At 36.2% G+C, this 21526-nt stretch overlaps 1 protein-coding gene and 1 pseudogene across 5 annotated transcripts in view; one reads left to right on the plus strand and one right to left on the minus strand.

The window, feature by feature from the left end:
* The window catches only part of LOC6602541 (protein pangolin, isoforms A/H/I/S), a 50698-nt gene that overhangs the window by 11938 nt on the left and 17234 nt on the right, over positions 1–21526 (minus strand). For 2 of the 5 annotated variants that reach the window (XM_026990981.1, XM_002027534.2), the window contains exons 5-8: positions 18845–18956; positions 10153–10240; positions 9809–9889; positions 9596–9745 (exon numbers count right to left, since the gene is read on the minus strand). In XM_026990981.1, the coding sequence (XP_026846782.1) occupies positions 9596–9745; positions 9809–9889; positions 10153–10240; positions 18845–18956 (431 nt within the window). Of the gene's footprint in view, positions 1–1742; positions 3928–9595; positions 9746–9808; positions 9890–10152; positions 10241–18844; positions 18957–21526 lie in introns of those variants that run through there. The other 3 variants (XM_026990979.1, XM_026990978.1, XM_026990980.1) reach the window with 3 other exon arrangements.
* Positions 6372–6896, plus strand: LOC113566230 (annotated as a pseudogene).

Raw genomic sequence — 21526 nt, forward strand, 5'->3', positions numbered from 1 at the left:
AATTGATTTGTTCCTTTTGGCTATAAAAATGATCTGATCTGATCCAGATTCAGCAATCTGATAGATATGGTCAATATCTATGATTCTGCTTTTTTAGTTTTCTCGAATCTGCAATATTGTGGATGCAACAGATTTTCGTCCTTTGTGTGGGCGGAAGGGGGAGGCCGAAATTCTGAGATGTACGTTTTATAGTGACATCTTAAAGGAGTGTGTGTACCAAATTTGGTTACTCTAGCCTTAATAGTCTCTGAGATTTGTGGATGACCCAGATTTTCGTCCTTTGTGGGGGCAGAAGTGGGCGGGGCAAAATTTGGACACGAAACGGTCAAGGTCCGATATCACAAGAGTGTGGATCCCAAATTTGGTTGCTCTGGCTCTTATAGGTTCTAAGATCCTTGAACTCATATTTAAAAATTGGCAAAACTGACCATGAAACCTGTGTGTTAGAGAGAGACAGAGCGAGAAAGAATGAAATTGTTTTCTTGATTGTGGCTAGTGGCTACAGTCATCCTCTACGATTCTGCGTTTTTAGTTTTATCGTATCTTTAAAAATGTGGATGCCCCAGATTTTCGTCCTTTGTGGGGGAGGAAGTGGGCGGGGCGAAGTTTTGAAATATTTTTGTAGCAGTGATATATCACAGAAGTCTGGATCCAAAACATCGTTGCTCTAGCTCTTATAGTCTTTTAGCGCTAGGCGCTGAAGGGGACGGACAGACGGACAGGGCTCAATCGACTCGGCTATTGATGCTGATCAAGAATATATATACTTTATGGGGTCGGAAACGCTTCCTTCTGGGTGTTACACACATCCACTTTCACCATAAATCTAATATTTACACACTCTTTGAGTATGGGCTATAAAGACTAGGGATAAAAATCAAACTGGATTTCTTCTGTTTTATAAAAATTACCATTCTATCCAAAAAGTCATCTCACTTGTTCTAATTGGAAGACTAGAAATGTCTCAAAAATAGTTTTGAATTTGTGAAGCTATTCCCATGGAAAGTTTCACCGATACGAAATTATTAAAAAATCATATAAACCCAATTTCATATACTTTTGAAATTTAATTAACTTAATCAAGTGACATATAAATTGATTTACTTTGATCTGAAAACCTTTTAAAATAATCAAGTGTTCACTTTTTCGGTATTTTGTGGTATTTTTATATGCTTAATATCGGTTAACGGCATATTTTTAAACTTTTCCTAGTCCCGAGCGATAGAAGTTTAAATTAATTTAAAAAAAACCTATAAATCATATTTGCATTAAATTATAACCATTTATAAAAAACATCAATGCAGTACATTTTGAAAATCCGTCTTATTTTTACCTCCTAGCACTTGTCCCGTTCGACATCATGGAAATGCCAATATAGAAGAAGTTACATAAATCAGAAGATAACATTTATACTGACTGAGTATCGTTTTTTCCATGTCCAAATCGGACACCTACATAACTATGTCATTTAGATGGCAGAATACGGTACCGGCCATGGGTATTCTTGGTAAGTAGACTACTCGGAGCTTACCAAAAAGAATGCTTACAAGTGAGCGATGCATTGTTTGGGTACATAAACTTCGGGCCGCCGAAGCTAACTTTTTACTGGTTAAAAATATTTTTTATATTGTCAAAAATATTTGTATAGCGTGACAGATTAAATTTTAAAAAATAATAATAAAGTTTCATGTTCAAAGATTGTGTATGTATATGCATATTATCTTTAAAGATTTTCAAATTACATGTTTTTAAGCTTGGTTCCAATGCTTAGATCATACGGAGCATCTGGTACCGGTTCACCTTCACATTTGTCGCTGGCAAGGCCTCCACCTCCGTTGTCGATACCTGCAGCTGCCGTCAAAGCGCTCAGTCGAGCTTTGAACATATTAGTTAGGGCACGTTCTTGCAGTGCGGTTACGGTGGCAATAGCCGAAGATGCGGCTTGAACAATTGGAGGAGAAGGTGTAGATGTCGCTCCTGTTATTGCGGTTGTAATTGATGATGGTATGGGTAAAGTAGCATCTATTACGTTATAAACACTTCCTGTTTGGTGGCTGCGAGAATATTCCTGAATACTTGCACCCTTTAATAAAGTTGTTTTTTGAGAAGACGTTGTCGGCGTTTCGATGCGACGTGCGTATCTAGATTTTCTTCGATTGTTATTTAACGGACATGTAACATGAATAGTTCCAGTCGAGCAGCTACTATTACTGCTTGTCGGTGGCGTAGAAGGTGCTGCAGGAAACTGGATCTCCGCAAAATAGCCAGATTCGTTGACATTTGAAACAGCTAAACTGTCTCTGCTATTTTTAAACGATAATAGTGGACTCATATTCAATGCACGATAGCTTTCAATAGAATCTGAAATATTCGCCCGGACCTTTGCACTAGTATTAGTAAAACGATCAGGAATTTGTAAAGAATTTGTTTTAGATGCGTACTCCAAAATTATTTCAGCAGCAGTGCTACAATTTTCGTCTTCTTCCTTAAATCGAGTGTCTCGGTTTTTCGGATGCCATATGCACGTGGGCGATGGTATTGATTTTTCTCCTTCGCTATTATCACTATCACTGCAACCATTGAGCGTATTATTGGACAGATTCCCTTGATGTATAAGCACGGTTGAAGCTTTTTGTAGGATTATATTCTCTATATCATGTAGCGTTTTGGGTTTTTCTATAGTTGATACAAATTCAGACTCACTTGTGTTTACTTGCTGCTTTAGGTCGCTGGAGTCAATTTGGGTATCGTATATTTTAGGTTTAAGCTCACATTCTACGGACAACGCAATGGCAGCCAGTGCCATTATAGTATGTGTTGGCGTAGAACTAAAACCAGCACCATCCTCTGAACTGAGTCCTAAGCGTTGCAAGCTGCGCAGATAATAGAGCTCTGCACTATTCCATTGATGATGAAGTCGCTTTATTTGGTCCAAGATGTCTTCAATTTTCTTGCAGTTTCCATTTAATTGGCGACGTACAGTTGCTTCAAGAGACGAATTGGTGGTTTTAGAGGCATCTTGACGGTGACGTACACTGACGTTATCCCGGAATTGACCAGAAAGTAATGTAAGTTGTTCTAGGCTTCTTTTCACATCAGCAAGCAGGATTTTGTGCTCCTTAAATAAATTACAGGTTGACTTCAGGTGATCCTTTGGGGTTTTACCTCGCTTTGAGGAATGTTCTGTGCTGTTTGATTTAAAAGTATCTTCTGGTTCCCCAATTTGTTGCCCCCGATTGCTGTGAATTTGTTGAAGATGGGGAAAATCTAAAATAAGATCTTCTCCAAATCTTAATGCACTTTCTACGTCATTCAGCATCTCATTGTTATTGTTATTATCCTGCGAAGATGGGGTTGGAGGGAGATCCTCTTGCCGAATACTTAGCTTCTTTGACCCCGAAAAATCAATCATATGTGTTTTGCGTTCGAGGACACTTTCTGATTCTGGTTCCCGCTCAGTTAACTTAGGCTGTACAAATTCAGCAAAATGTCGAGATAACAATGGGTGCTGTGAGAACTTCTGGTGAGACAGCATGCTATTATTAAATACGTAGGATAAAAGTTCTCGATTGCGATTTAACTCTTGCTCGAGCTCTTGATTGCTTGCTATCTCATCTACTTTTTGCATATTTTGGGTAACGGTGTTCGGCTGCCGTAAAAGAACTTCCGCTACAGCCGATGCAGAAGACATTCCAGAATCCAAAGTACTTGTTGGAATACAAAAAAGATGTTGCAGAATGTTGAGACTTGGCTTCTTAATAGTGTTTGAAGTTAATGAACCATATTCGGCATATGAGTTTCGAAAAGTGTCTAAGTAACTTTTTTTCATAACTTCATTAATATCAGTGGTATTCGAGTTAGATATCGCTGCTACTGAGGAGGTGGCGGAAGCTGTGTCGATTGAGGTGTTTTTTAGATCTGTATATATTTTATTATTCGCATCATAGACCCTGTTAATTTTGCTTTCAATATCATTGTGCAAAACTCCCTCTGGTATATTCTTCATTTTATTGATTGACTCCGCCAGATCAGATGACTCAGCTTCAATTGATATTCCACAATTTGGCATTATATGCATTCGCATAGAACTGTTGTATTGATTCGTTGGGTTTGGGTGTACATCGCTTCCGAGCTGGTACGACTGCGGATTTAGTAATTCTGCCACATTTGTTTGCGGAGGATGTGGGACTATAAACTCTAATTCTGAATTTACAATTTTTCTAAATTTTTTAGTCAATGTAGTATCACCGTCACCGTTCATAAGCTTTATTAACTGCTGGGATTGCGCTTGTGCCTCCAGTGACATTTGAATATTTGAAAATTTAGCACATTTTATAAAATTGAGTGAATGACTTATTGCTTTTCAAAGATATATACCCATATTTCTTTTTGCTCAAATATTTTAAGATTTGCATTTAATAAATAACAAAAATTAGCCGAAAAGCAACATTTATTATATGGAGTCTTTATTTAATAATTATTATTATTATTAATACTTCGTAATGTAATAATGTATTTAACATTTCATATTCTCATACTTTTTCAATCGCATGAAATAATTAATTTAATTGTTTATTTGTAATGACATAAACTCATTACATCTCTTTAATGTATCTAGAAAGATCTCGCTGTTGTCTTGCACTTGGTTATCGACAGGCGCACTGACCGTACAAAAACTAATCAGGTTCCCGCCTGTTGCAAACTCAAACGAAATACACGACGCATATTTTTATTTGATACTACATTTTATTTTGGTACGATTGTCGATAATATAATTTAATTTTCTTAAATTGGTCACGCAAGTACTATTAAATTGGTAGATACTATCGTTTCAATTGTACTTATTTATGTATGGTTTTTAGGCTCAGCTCAGGCAGAGATTAATATTATTACTTGCTCCCGCATGTATTGCTGACATATGACGCTTTATATGTAAGATTTAAACACGGTTATCGCCCGTAAAAATGTATATTGATTTTATCATATCATACGATTTTATAAAGAAAGTTTACACGACGGTCATTAACCGAAACGCAATTTAGAAATTTTATATTTTATATATGACCTTTTTGAGGATATTAAGTAATACACATACATACACACATACATGCATGTATTTCCTACATATTACACTTGCAAAATACAAAATTCTTAAGCTTTCGCACAAAACGGAGGATATATTATGGATAATTAACAAATTTTTCTGATAACGGGTTTGTCATTCTTCCGTCAATGTTCACATTTTTAATTACGAGTCCAACACAAGCAGACGCTTTTTAGATTCATTATTACTGATGTGTACGGGTATAATTTGAATTTGTTTCAATTAAATTATAGTTTATTTGCTTCAAAGGTTTTAAATGCCCTATAGGTTTTGGTTATAACGATTTTCAGAAATGTGTATATACTGCCACAACATTTTGACGAATTACACTCGCCTTAAAATTAAAAGTTTACGATGACTGTGAACGTCGTTTTTTATCGACACTCCACGCTGGAGAGACCGAGGCCGAAGCCGATGGGTACATGTACTACGAGAGAAAATGCGCAATGACTTGTGCGCAGAAGTTCAACGTAAAATTTCTCAGAGTATTTTAAAAGATACATTTTCTCTCGTTGTCCATAAGCATACAAGCATAATGCCCCTTTATCCTTTTATTTGTTTATTGTCACATTTAGAAGTAGATTTGGAAGGCAAGGTGCAAAGGTGAAACTTTTAGTTAAATATTTAAGGACGTATTTTTTTAAGCAAATAACCGGTTGCTAAAAATTCACTAAAAAAATATGTAAATATGTGTGTATACTTTTTTAACTAATAAAAATAAAAGTCTATCCATAAGAGTAAAATCTTCGTTCGCTATTGAGAACTGTTGAGTAACTGTTGGTATCGGTATCGACGGCATTAACACTTGTTGCACGATTTATTTTGTTTAGCTTATAGGGGTTGAAAATTATATCGACAGGATACCGATAGCGAAGTAGTGAAAGAACAATCTTATATTATATCTTATATTTAGCAGAATGTAAAAAAAACCTTTAATGTAATAATAGTTATTATTATAGAAATGGCTCATACATACATACGTACTCAATCAAATGTACGTGCTCTGCGATGCATATTCTAAAACCACACAAAAGAAAAATCCAATTTAAAACAAAAACAGGTTTTATGGCTTAAATTGATTTTTACGCAAATCGATCGATTTCACTGTTTAACAGCATGTTTCAGGTTCAAACCAAACATAGTTTTTCTGTTAGATTTGGGGCTAATATTTGTGTATCCGATACTCAAAATGAGTATAAGGGTATATTAGATTTGTGGTGAAAATGGATGTGTGTAACGTCTAGAAGGAAACGTTTCCGACCCCATTAAGTATATGTATCCTTGATCAGCATCCATAGCCGAGTCGATTGAGCCATGTCGGAAGCAAAGTTATGTCGTGTGTTACTTGATGCGTACCGCCAGTTTACAATACTTCATCGTTCGCCTAGACCCACGCGCCCTGATAAGGCACGTCGTTTGAGATACCGGGCCAAACAGGATTCGTGTCTGCCGTGGAGGGCCATGGCGTTAACCAACTGAAACCCTATTGTGGATTGCAGTCGATTGCGGGGGAACGTGTCGGCCGTAGACTTGGTGGATTGCGTTTCTTATTGGATTGTACGAGACGCTTCATAAAAGTACTTTGAGGTAATTTTGATTGACACTCATCATAGTGCGATTCGCCATGAACCTAAAATCAACTAGATATGCCACCATGTGCACAAGCATCGCGAACTTCGGGGTCTTACCTTTGCTGGTAAGAGCTCAAGACAAGGCAAGGGTTATAGGTATTCCCAGACAACCGGCGGAGCTAGACGTGCTGCATGAAGCGCAAAAGCTGTGAACATATGCACAGGAAATGTTAAATTGTAGATTCGTTTTCGTCGAACGCGGAATAAAATACTAAGCTTTCCAGTTCAGAATTAATACTTTTTTAAGTCCTTTTTTTAATTTTAACTTTAAAAGTAGTTCTTAATAGATACATTAATTATGCGTCTTTTAAGCAAATCTAAGCATAAAGGTTAAGGTGCAGCCGATTAATAATTTTTTGGTTTGGTTTGGTTCGAAGCGTAAATAAAAAGTTAAATGTTGTTGTCTAGTATTATCAATTGTCGTGCTCATGTAAAATACGCTCTCAATGCAAAGACGCATACACATATGTTCTTCCTTGTGTCAGTAAAAGTTTTCATCGAACGCAGTGTAGAACGTAATTTTCCACGAGAGCGTAACATCGGTTTCGCATTACTAAAAATTGTTCCAGTCTGACACCCAAATTTTAAAGTTTACGGCCACGGCCTTTAATCATAGAACTATCAAACATAAACATCTAACAACCGATAAAATATTCGTAGTAAACGTGGAATCAGAGTTGCAGAAAAAGCTCCTACATTCCCACATTTTGGTGACCCCGACGTGATTTATCGTTTGTTAAAGTTCTTAAAGCATTTAGTTAAATCAATTTCGAAGGTTTAACGTGACATATGTCGAAAAAGTAGCGAAGCAAAAATCGCTGTCGTTGATCGTGGCAGTTCTAGTGCGCCGATATTCATTTTCGTCTTCTCTTTCGCCGTCTGCTTCAGCCTGCGCAACGCACTGTCGAGACCGTCTGCATAAAGTTCTAAGCGTGGTAAGTAAGTTTACTTCGCCTCCTCTTTGATTCAGACAGCTCGTGACCGGCCGCATAGAAGTCTCTCTCTTGCTCACATTTTTCATTTAAAAAGTGCCACAAAAGTGAAAGTACAAACGTTTTGAGCTTGTCTGAGCTCGCTCGTGGCATAATCATATTTAAATGCGATCGAATTCCGCGCCAACAGTGTACAGTCGAAAACGAGGAAAAATAGTAGAAGGAGTGGATCATGTGCTATGGATAAAGAAGTGATACAGTGACATTTGGCGCTGCTCCATCTGGTGAAAGTTTTAGTACGAACGCAGCCAGCATCCAATTTCCTGCAACTCGAATTTCCTAGTGAAAAGCTGCGCCAAATGGATGAATATGATCAGCGAGGACTATTGAGCTGAAATCTAATTTTACTGTGGCAGACACCAGTTTGGAGAAAGCGGATTTTCAGTTCATGTCCTGTGAAATACCTGGAAAACTCGTAGATATCATCATTGAGGATTCTTCTACAGCGTGAGTTGGGCAAACGTTCTCAACCCACGCATTGTTCCACGTAACAAATGAATCCAAGTGAACCCCAGTCTTCCCACAGTTGCAGCTACCCAAGTTCAGCCGAGCCTATACAGAACTATCATTGATAGTGACGCTGAGCTGACTTCTGTCTGCATTTGCGGTCATGTTCGAGCAGAGCGACGTTGGATACCATCAGTTCGTTGGAAATGAGCCAGTCTAACTACAATACAGCATTAGATATTATCAAAAAATGATTAGCTAATTAACGTCTTATTGTACAGGCACACATTAGAATGATATTTGAGCTAGCACGTGGGGATGTATCGGCTGTCAAGGTGCGGGCGTTTACGGACGCCGCCATTTTTAATCTTCAAGAGTTGGAAGCGCTGGAAACCAAAGAGGAAATTGCAGGCTGCATCCCACCGATCTTCCGTCCAGGGGGAAATTATCTGTCTTTTTGGGACTAAGATGTCGTACCCATAAAAGCTTTCATCACTCTTTGCAAGATCAAAATGGAAAGGTTGGTAGGTCAAGAAAAACCGTGAGTACGCGTCAAAGAGAATCGTTTGTAGCTGCGAACACTCTAGTTTCTTGTGTGTTGTGCGAGAACACAAACCATATAACTGCCAATTTTCAACGGTTCTTGTTATGCGTAAATTGCATACGCAATGGTCAGCACGTGAAAGATTGTAATGAGGTCCCTGACGCACTTGCCAATCGAAGCACCACAGTCCTTTGCATTTCATTCGTTCAGAAGAGACATTCCAATTTGTTTTTCCAAATGAAGGTTTACAAGCACAAAAAAGTCACACGGCCATGGTTGCATTGTATCCCTCCTTGCCGCAAGCTCTTATATCGCACAGTCCGTCTGATGCTGTGCTTATAGTCACCGTCGTCGTTCTCGTCAAAAACAGCGCTGGAACTTTCATGCCATGTCGCGCCCTTTTAGACTTTAGGGGATGGAGTCATATGCGCAGACGCTATATTAATGAGAGGGCCAATGAGAGAGTTCATATATTCAGGATGTCTGTCCATTTGTCGAAGTGTTTATGTGTGTGTGTCCACTCTATAGTGAGCTATGGCTAAATTAAAGATGGCGTCTGTAAATCGCCCACCCAGAAAAAATGTCAATGGCGTGTTAGAAGCATTGACGTACAAATACAAATACAGGACAAACTCTTAAAAACATTGAACACAGTAAACGTACTATTTCGGCTTGCATAAAAATATAAATATTTGAAAGGTCAGCGACAACATTTTACGCTCAAACTTCAGTGCTTGATGTACATGTACATACATATGACTACAAATTATATGTATAGATGTATTAATAGATAATATGTGTGTACATATATACATGAAAGAATTGTACTTTTAAACTTTTTTAATAGTATATCACAATTGGTTAATTTATGTCTTACCTTGGATATCGATTATTCGTTGTTGGGTCCTGAGAACCACAGTCTTGTTTAGAACTGGCCCCCACAATAGCAGGATGGGAATTTAAAACATGGTGGGATGCAGCGTGTACTGAAGGCAGCAGGCTCGGTGAGAATCGGAATGGAAAATCGCTAAAATATTATTATTAAGCATTACTTCTTTTGAAAATGTTGAATTCTAATGCTTTATTTCACCTTGAAAGCGTAGTGTTAATTGGTATTGATGTGGGATACGGGGTTCTAAAACTGGACGCTGTGTACACAGATGGCGTGTGCCTGTAAAAATAAATATAATATAATAAGAAATTATCAATCGAGAGCTGCAGTAAACATATGTATATACTTATACATATACTGGGTTATTTAAAATTCTTTTGTTTTTAATTTGATAAAGTTTTCATTATATCGAATAATAGAGTTTATACATATGTATCTGATGCACATATTTACATTTATATGTATAACTGTTTTTTCAGAAACAATTTTTTGCATAGATGGTGCTATGAAAGGAGCAAAGAGAAATCATGTAAAATACATACCAGGAAGCAACCTGAGTCATATCAGGACTTAGCATTGGGTAAGGGTATTGACCTGCTGCAAACGGATATAAAGCGGGGCGTGTTAACCCTGTAAGTAAGAAAATGTCGCGAGAATAAGTACTATGTAAAATTTTAAACCAATCACTAAAAAATAGTAAAAATAACATTTTAGATCAAATATGGATAATTCCGCTGTAAGCAAACGCACCTAGGTTTTTTAGTCGATTCGATAGAATTTTGTTAGCTATGTTTAGTACAAATGATGTGGCTGGCTACAAATGATTGGTGTTTTTTAAATTGAACTAGGTACCGGTCATGGTTACCCCGTGTTCTTTTTTTTTTTACTTTATCACCTCACATTCTCCCATAAATCACTTCATATTTACTATGTGTACATAGGAACAACTTTAAGGAAAAACTTTAATCAAGAATCATCTTCCTTATAGGAGAGAATAGTAACTTAAAACATGACTATACTATGTACTATACCGAAAAATAACAAAAAAGTGATATTTTGCTTATTTTAATAGATTTTCAAGATCAAAGTTAATGAAATTGTATGCCCATTGGTTAAATTAGCTGAGTTTCAATCAATTTAGAAAATAATATCGGGAAACAAGATTATAGAAATGTATTGTTATACATATGTATATGTATACATAAATATATATATATATATATATATATATCGGAACCCGACAATCTTAAACACAGTTTTTCATTGATAAAAATGTTCAAATCAAGTACACACATCGGCATAAGTATTTTGACAAAAATTATGCACAACATATTCGGTTGTAACTTCTTATTTTTTCAAAGTAGAAACTATATTTATTTATGATAGATAGGTATTATATTAAGCTATTAACAATATCTAAAAAAAGTATGATAAGTGGGTTTATTGTGAAATGAAAATTAATTATCCCCAAACAGACGGTGGCATAAGTATTTTGACATTTTATAAAATGTAAAAAAAAAAAAACCGAATGGAACGAACTAACTTTATATGATGAATCAGCAAAATATATATCCTCCCTTTGCCTCTATCACCTTCTGCAGACGTCTCGGAACTGACTCTACTAAGCTGTGGATATAAGCTAGCAGAATTTCTCTCCAGAGTGATTTCACCTCTCAGATTATATTCTCACGGTTCCTTGTCAAATTTGGAGTCCGGTTTCTTTTTATATAAGACCAGAGATTCTCGATAATGCTTAAGTCTGGGCTCTGGGGCGGCTAGTCCAAAGTATTAACCCCAATGTTCTTCAAGAATTGGGTAACGACTTCAGCTTTATGACACGGGGCGTTGTCCTGTTTAAAGGTAAAGGACACCCCAATAAAATAATCTCCAGAGGAGAAAGCGTGATTGTTTAGCTTCCAAATATTTGTCTTTATTCATGCTACCATCAACAGGAACTAAATTTCGCGAGCCGTTGTAGGCGACGCATCCATAAAACATTATGGTCCCACCTCCATGGATCGCTCTTACACATATAGGTGCCACTTTTTTGCGACGTTCTTTTAGGTTTCTTACGGAAACTATTTTTTTTTTGAAAAAGCACTTGCATCGCTCCATAAAAATTTTTTCCAAAATTAAAATTATTTGCCGATTAATTTTTTGGCAAACTCAAGGCGCTTTAAATTATTGCGCTGTGTTATTTGCACTATAGCTCTGGTAATATATGTTAAAAAATCAGTTTCCTTAAGACCTCTACGTATTGTCCGTTCGCTGACATCAAAATTTCCTGTTTCCTTCAAGTCATTTTCAACCGATCGAGGAGTTTTCAAGACATCCTGCTTAAATTGCCGTAAACTAAAAGTGTCTACCTTGACAGTTGTCTTTCGTGGTTTTCCACAACGTGTAGCGTTTTAAGCAGTGTTGGTTTTTTTAAATTTGTTTTTTTTATAGCAGTTTGTCTGACGTGAAATATACTATAATCTACTGATATTTTGCACTGAAATACCAGAGTTGAACTTCACTATTATTTCATTTTTAAGAGATTCACTGAAAAATTCACTGACAAAATACTTTTGTCCAGCCAAGATCAGATTACGAATTAGAATAAGAAGCATATTAACAAAACGCAAAATGCAACTACGAAGATATTTTGCAATATACTTTATGCATTCATGTAGTTAGCGGTAAATCAGATAAGAGAGCTGTAACACGTAGCAATTCGTCAAAATTCAACGCTAAACGTTGCGTAGAGCTTTGTCAAAATACTTATGCCGACGTGTGTATGTCTCTACAGGTACTGTATTAAGTGAGAAGAGATAATTTTTTCCCAGGTCGTATAAATAATACCAATCTTCCATCGGATATTTGTTTGGCAACATTCGATATTTTGGAACCTACATTACACCCGATTGTGAATGACGATTATTTTTTATAATTTTACTGTTACAGCCGTTGAGTTTAGTGAATTTGCCGTTGCCATGCCAAGAGGCACATATGTATGTACATACGTACATAGGAAACCTGTCATGAAAAAAATATGGTACACTGGTTCCACCTCGTTTTAAATTGTGTACCTTGAATTTTTTTTTTTGCTATGAATTCCGTTGGCGAATAAATGAATAAATTAATAAATATTTAAAATTTTAATCAGCATCCTTTTGAAACCTGGACAGATAATTGAAGCAAATAATATCCCCCTCCAAATTCTTCGACCTTGATGACACGTACTTTTTTTTAAACCATTGTAATTTTTCTGTGACTGTTGTATAAGTTGCTCTGGCAGTAATAGCAAACAACATAATTTTTATCAGTGATATTAATTTATAATCAAAAATACAAAATACAATCTTAATAAAAAAAAATTAAAAAAAAAATCAGATCCTAGCGAAGCGATCGAAAAATATACATACATGAAGTAATAAAATTCATAATAAAATTAGTGCAAAGTGGGTGGGTTCATTCAATTACACTACTCAGCCCGACATTTCCGCTGTGAACTAAACCGACTTTTTATATTTTTTTATGGTTACATTTTAAGTTTTTTTTTCAATTTGTCAAAAAAAACTTTGGTTTAGTAATAGCGAAAAAAAAGTTAAATTGTATTGAGTAGTGATGTTGCTAAACAGTAATCATATTCTGGTTGAAGACTAATATTATTTTAGGATCTGAAAGCAGACTTCTCTAAATTTTTGCGATAAGTGGATTGAAACTAAAAAAATGCATAGAAAACCCATAAACCAAAAACAATGGTTTTATATTATTTTATAATCAGATTGGTATAAATTTTAGACTTGACAAGTCAGTCATATTAAGATAAAATCTACAAAAATCTACCAAAAATTGTAAACATACGACATATTAAAGGATATGGTCTGCTGTTTTGCGAAAACAACATAATAAACATGCCAAAAACTCTTCCCCTTTATCTTTTTAAAAAGCAATTTATATCCGTTTATTGTAAAGACTAATTTTTTTTTAGCTTATGTTTACTTTGCTCTATAAATATAAATATATTAAAAGTAAACAAAAACTATTGATAAGGTCCATAATGTATTCTTAATCGAATAGATGAATGTATTTCGGAATTCGAAAATTGAAGTAATATAACCTAATATATTAGTAGATTTGCCGTTTCACCCACTGTGGGCTTAGTGGTTATGCACTTGCATTAAAATGTGTAAAAACTTACTAAATGCATCGTAACATACCTACAAGTATGTAGTGTTTATAAGTGTCATAAACGAAAAATATTTCCTTAATCAAACTTTTAATATTTGTTGATAAACTTTTTTAATTTAAAAAAAATTATGCACACATAATTCTTTCCATGACATTTGACTATCTTCAAAATGTTTTCGCGTTACGGAAAGAATATACAATTAAATGGCACTATTACAAAAATTTCATGGTCAGATTTGAAAGGTTCTCATTCGTTTCAATTGATTGCCCGCAACAATGTCATTTATGTACATTGTATGTACATATGTATGTATACATACATATATGTATATGTAAGGGCGGGAAATGCATTTGCTCGCTTGTCGGCAGTAAAGTAGATGTGTAAATATAGGATTATTTAGCATTTTCATTTATACTTTCAAGCCCTTTTTTAATTGAAAATTTGTTGTCCTCTATATTTTATGTCCCGCTGATGACATTCTTCTTGTGGCCCTTACATTTTATGCCATTGTTGTCATTTTCAAGTTTTTATTGTTATACGATGCGGCAGCATAACAAACTTCCAGAAGGGTGGCGGGACCGGGTACGGTCGCTACAATCACCCGCGGGCGGTAACGTGTGCCAGAAGGGACGAGGCATGCCTTTCCAGAATTGAATTGAACTAGCGACAAAAAGATGTCATTATTATGTGGTTGTGCAACATGTTTTTATTCATTAGGTACTCTCTGCCAGATATTCCATCCCATCGCATCTGATCCCGTTCAATGGGTTGGCTCATATGATATTAAGAATATCTTCCCCCGGCTATTTGTAATCGTCTGTTGCGCAACCCTTAAACACGGTACGATTGCTCTGTGAACTATCAATTTCAATTTGAAATAAGGGTAGAACACATTAAACGATGAGAAGTATTAGCGTTGTCCCATAGCGACTACTATTGTGACATCATTAGGTGCATTGGACGTACTACAAAGTACGACAAATAAAAAACAACAAAAATCTCCGCATAGTATTGCACATACATTTGCATAAATCAAGAGCTCTTTACATATGTATGTATGTGTGTATTTATGCATATCTGTATCCGTATGTATGTATACATATTTTGTGCACTAGGAGATAAGGTCGATGTTCGTTCATGAGACGAGGGAAAGTATTTTCGATCTCATCAAATTACCAATGATCTAATCTCCGATGTGCCTACTTAGGTTTGGCATATCATTACTGGGAGATCTAGAGAGCCATGCGCCGACAGCGATTGCAAACGTGACAAACCACCCGGTTTAAAATTTGAGTTTGAGTGTTGTACCAACCTAGGACGACGGGGGTTGTTTCTAGCCAAAGCCAACCCAACACTGCACTGCAGGTCATGAACGACGTTCTTTTAACCACGCCGCGCAGAGGGCGGTCCTCTTTATATCCTTGAAAAGGAAAACGCCCCTCTTCATGTTTTACTAATAGTTCAGCAATTAGTCGTTTATACAACATTGAAACTGAAGTTAGTCGAAATATAATTGTACTTTGGTTTTTAAATTTAAATTTAAAGTTACCCATTTCACGAGCATTTGTACATATTAACGCCCTATGTCAAAACAGGTAAAAAGGTAAAAATTACACTTCGGTAGGTGAGCTAGCTCTCATAATATCAAATATATGTACGGTATATATGTCATGTGTCATGACTAAATACCGACTTGGCTGGGCTTAAAATATGTATTTATTAAATGTGGCCGAAGACCCTTTCTTTCCAATCCTGTCTGCATGCCTAATCTTAGTACTACATAAATGCATGTATGTATGTACATATGTATAGCTATACTTCAAGGATTATTTAAAGATTCATTTCATATTTGAAAATTAAGAATACAAATAATAATATTCACTCGAATTCATAATAATACAGAGCGAAATAAAATGCACAGATTACTGTACCCAGACCCAGTCCTAGTCGTAACCGCATATCACCCCTGCAGCTTTCCTTTCTCCTAGCTGCTTGGAATTTTATTGTGTTATTCAATTATTAGTACGCAGCCTTTGTAAACGTTCATAAAACCGTGTAATCCATTGGACCTCTTAAGTGCATGCCTTTTATTTACGCCGCTGGTACCCAGATCAGCAGCCCGTGCTCGATTTCAACCCACCACGAATCCTATAGAAAACAAGCAAACAACGAGGGAAATTTGGCAGAATGGATGGATCAATGCCATATTATAGCATGTATACAAATAAAATCGCATCATGTGCAATTATTATTTCATAATTTGTTTGAATTTCGTCTTTGAGGTCGAGGGTGAGAAAGTCAATAGCTCGCGGTTGGGTTACCCGTACCGAACGAGAGAGTGTAAGGGTGTACAAGCAGTATAGCCAACCCACAACGATAGTACTTACATATATCAATAGTAAATTATTGTTCTCACATTTTGTTCATATGTATGTACAGTGTACACTCATACAAACATATGTACAACATCCGATATTGAGTCATCGGTTAATATACATGTAAATTTACATGCGCATTAATAGTATGTATAATGTATGTATCTACATATGTATGTATGTTGCATGCATATGATATTGCTAAGATCAAGCTGCCCATTAAACATTCGATTTTTATACCCGATACTCAAAATGAGTATTGGGGTATATTAGATTTGTGGTAAAAGTGTATGTGTGTAACGTCCAGAAGGAATCGTTTCCGACCCCATAAAGTATATATATTCTTGATCAGCATCAATAGCCGAGTCGATTGAGCCATGTCTGTCTGTCCGTCTGTCCGTCTGTCCGTCCGTCCGTCTGTCCGTCTGTCCGTCCCCTTCAGCGCCTAATGCTCAAAGACTATAAGAGCTAGAGCAACGATGTTTTGGATCCAGACTTCTGTGATATGTCACTGCTACAAAAATATTTCAAAACTTTGCCCCGCCCACTTCCGCCCCCACAAAGGGCGAAAATCTGTGGCATCCACAATTTTAAAGATACGAGAAAACCAAAAACGCAGAATCGTAGAGAATGACGATATCTTTTAGACTGCGGAATCTGAATTGGATCGTATTATTATTATAGCCAGCATCAAGAAAACAATTTCATTTTTTCTCGCCCTGTCTCTCTCTAACACACGTAGCATAGGCGGCTTTGCTTAGAGTAAAACATTAGCGCCTAGATCTCAGAGACTATAAAAGCTAGTGCAACCAAATTTGGTATCCACACTCCTAATATATCGGACCGAGACGAGTTTGTTTCAAAATTTCGCCACACCCCCTTCCGCCCCCGCAAAGGATGCAGATCATAAATCTCAGAGACTATTAAGGCTAGAGTAACCAAATTTGGTATCCGCACTCCTGTTAGATCTCACTATAAAACGTATATCTCAAAATTTCGCCCCACCCCCTTCCGCCCACACAAAGGACGAAAATCTGTTGCATCCACAATATTGCAGATTTGAGAAAACTAAAAACGCAGAATCATAGATAACGACCATATCTATCAGATTGCTGAATCTGGATCAGATCAGATAATTTTTGTAGCCAAAAGGAACAAATCAATTTGCATTGGCTACGCAGCGCCCGACGTCACGCTCAGACTGATTTTCTGTCTCTCTCGCACGCACTCTTTGTCGTGTCGTTTAATATTAGCGGCGTCTGCCGGAGGAAAGCCATACTGACTTAGTATCGGGTATAACTGTAGAGTTGCGGTGTCCGCAGCAACTCACAACGTTCCCCCTCGTTAATTTTCTGTTGCTGCCGGACTGATGATTTTACTATACGTTGGCAGAACTTAAACTTGAATTCAATGTGAATCAAGTTATTTAAACGATAAGGAAATAAATCATAAAACAAGATCTGAACGCTATGAACAATATGACATATTTTTGCTTCTCTATGATCTAAACATGAACAAAAAAACACAAACGGTGGCGCCGAAAAAAATAGCACCACTAGGTACGAACGACTTTATTCTTTCAAAACATGACCACTGTCCAACATTTGCTGCACTTTACTGCAATAACGGTTCTTATTACTTTAGGCAATTTTGCGAAGAAGATCGAAATGGAGCACCAACAAAAACAGCACTAGTAACGGTTTTATGTGAAGGTTCATAATTTTCTGCGCTTTTTGATATTTTCAGTTCTTGATTGAATTAATAATCGGTGGCCCACGTCGATTGTTACAAGAAAGTTAAAAAATGTAAGTAGTTATGTGTCTTGAAAAGTAGGTCAGTAGGCAGGACCTATGCTAAGGTGGTTTAAATTGTCGGTTCTTAAAAGTATGCGTTAAAAGTATGTTTCCAAGAAGAAACACGTGGAAGAACGGTTTTGATATCAGTACTGAGGGATACGATAAAGTTTACGTTAAAGTTTATATATTAGTCTTAAAAACGTTCATTAGAAGCATTGCTTAAAAAAAAACCTTCAATAGAGACACATTAGCCCCCTGGTGCTATTTTTTTCGGCGCAGCTATATGTATCGCTAATGGTAGTGCGTAACCAAAAATATATTTAAGAAGACAGCATTTTAACAAAATCGGTGTCTTCGCGATAGTTTTGAAGGAATGTTTTAGCTAAATGAGTATAGCTGTGTTAATATACATAAGGTTGTCGCATCTCAAAACTTTCAAAACGATTTAGGTGACACTTCCAACACCCTTGAAATCTACTATTCATTGGAATGGTATGACGAACTTGATTTAAAACCCATTTTAGTTGTTCTACGTGTTTTTTGAGGTTTAATATTTATCTTTTGATCAATAATTACTGAACTATTTGCCAAAACTCCGATCGGTTGATGGATTTGCAGTTTCTAAACTGCATTTCACAATCCCCCATATGATTTCGATGAGAAAAAGATCCAGTGACTGAGCTAGGCAATGCAAAACGTCAATCTTTTCGGAGTCAGCCCAATCGCATCGGACATTATTGAGTGTTTCTAATGATCTGAAACACTTCTGAGAGATATTTTTTAGCTGGAATATGAATAGAATGTATTTTCATTTTTGTCCAATACGCCAACGGTGGAGTAGGAACTAGTAGTTCAGATAACCTCGGGCTCATCAGGTATGTCTTACCCATAGCCTTGGGATCCAATTGATATGGAGGAATACCACAATGCGCAGGAGGTGGTGTTGTCAGAGGGTCAGCATTATGGCAGAAAAACGGAGGGAGTCCCATTTTGTTGGCCTGAAAATATAAGATAGAATATAATATTTGATTAACTAACTAACAAATTTAAAGATTAAATAAATAATGTACTTATTGCTTCACATCACATTGTATATACAAAAAATATATAAATTTTTGTAAAATTTGTTAACTTTATAGGAGATCATGGATACCGAAAACAAGTAACTAATTCTCTGAAATCTAATTATGTACATATACCGTTCATAACGAAATTAAGCATCATGGAAAGATTGGGCAGTGCGCTTACTGATTGGGTTATTGGCTGTAAAATTCCATTGATCTGCAGCAGATTGAAGCTTTAGAAAAATATATATATATTTTTTTTAATTATTTAAGATCTGCAAAATTTTGAGCACAGACTATAGGGTATGCATACATATGTACACATATACATACTATACATCTATATATGCATATATATATATATATGTATATATATATACATATACATATAGTCCATATTCTGCATATGCATAACCATATGCTTGCTAAATAAACACATATGTATGTATACATTTCTGAATGACTGTAAATCTGTATGTCAATGTCTCTGGACTTTTATATCTACTTACTAAAATATATGTACATAGTATGTTCGTATGTAAGATTTGTACGTATGTATATTTTCAATTTATCACTGATGTCGTCGTACTTGTTGTGGCTTGATGAATAAAACAGAAACAGAAAAAAACCAACACACAAACAGTAATAATAACAAGCGGCAATGGCTACAACGGCAACGAGTCAGCGAAACTGAAAATATGCCTTTGATGTAGCCGCCGCTAAACGAATATAAAACGCGCCGCCAACGCTGCTTTTCCGCTGCATACATATATGTATATACCGGTTGCTGCCGACACGACACCACCTCCGATACCACCCCTTTCGGCTTAGAAGATGTCGCCGGTTTGACGGTATGCGAGTATGTTCAGTTTTATTCAACCTCAGCTCATATTCACCAGATATGTATGTACATATACATATGTACATATGTTCTGTATGTTAGGTTTTTTATACTTTTTAATACTGAATATTTCCGATTTTTGCAACTCAAATAATTTATAATTGTGGAATAATCTGCGAAAGGTAAGATAGTAAATAATATTCTAAAATCCTAGGTATCTCTGAATGAAGATTTTCAGCATAGTATTGTTTATTTTAGAAAAATGCTACCCTTGGGGTATTAAAAAAGTTGCGTGCTGTTTAAAAAGCATTACGGCATGTTCAAAATGTGCCTTGTTTGTTCGTTGAAAGACGGGGACGACCCCTAGTGTGCACAACAAGATGAAAGGGCTCAGGGCGATCAATACATGGTAACGATATGTCAATACATACATACATATGTATGTATGTCTTTCGACCGATCGTTCCTATGACTGTTCCGTGCATGACATTGAGATCATATTCTTAAAGTTGAAAATGATGTGAGGTATCCGTATAGTACAATATGAAAGCTTTACCGATTTTGCACAAAGATTATCAGGATGTTTTTTAGATGGCAAATATCGAAACTTGATGCCATTGTCTGAAATAAAAATCGTGAACTGATTTTGGGGTTGCATTCGGTTTCGTTTCGTAAAAACTCGCTAATGCTCGTCAATTTGGGGGGGTGTTTTTTTTTTTATTGTACTTAGTTGTTTCAATCGACTGGGCTGGGCTTTTAGATTGCTTCCAACGTTTGAAACTGCCACGAGTGCTCGCAAGAATGGGGCTTTATGTATGTATGTGCTTGACATCCGTGCGTGCGTAGGAGAGAACGAGAGAGAGACACACAGAGAGAGAGAGAGAGAGAGAGAGAGAGAGAGAGAGAGAGAGAGAGAGAGAGAGAGAGAGAGAGCGCAAAGCAAAAAGAACCCATGGGTAGGTATGATGGAAAAGCATGGAAATCCGAGAAAGGACAACGCCGCGCTGACATTAGTCGACAGAGTCTACCGACAATGGGGGTGGAGCAAAAAAGTTGTGTGTGTGTGTGTGTGTGCGGTGGTGGTACTTTGAGAAAATATTTCCGTACAGGCCGTTGATTAAAGAAATTAAATTCTTAGAGACACGACAAATTCAAAAAGTAATAATAAGATTAAAAAATATATATGAATCACAACATTAAATACAATTCTTCTCATTATCATTATCAACAAATTTTCCAAGCCATCATTATTCTATATAAAATTCATCTTATGTATGTATATTAATTGGACAATATTAGTTGCAAAATTACGATAGTTTTTTTCTTGTAAATGAAAATTCTCAGCAATGGTTTTCACTCCACCTCTTAAAAGCCATTAATATCAATTAGTTGAAATGGTAACTATGTATATAAATTCATTTCAGAATGGACGTACAAACAAGAATTCATAACGGCTCAAGTCTGAGCATCTTGGATTTTGTACGAGATCGCTTTAAATAAGTTCAACAGCTATTTCGGGAAACGCTCTACATATGTACATACATATGGAAATACACAAGTCGATCTTTGTAAGGATTTTGACGAAACGAAAATGAATACTTAGATATATATGTAGGTTTGAGTTTTAAACGGCTTTGTAAAGAATTTTTCTTCATTTTTCCAT

Source organism: Drosophila persimilis, unplaced genomic scaffold (genome assembly GCF_003286085.1).
Source record: "Drosophila persimilis strain 14011-0111.01,24,50 unplaced genomic scaffold, DperRS2 tig00000652-arrow-arrow-pilon, whole genome shotgun sequence".
NCBI classification, from domain to species: Eukaryota; Metazoa; Arthropoda; class Insecta; order Diptera; family Drosophilidae; genus Drosophila; species Drosophila persimilis.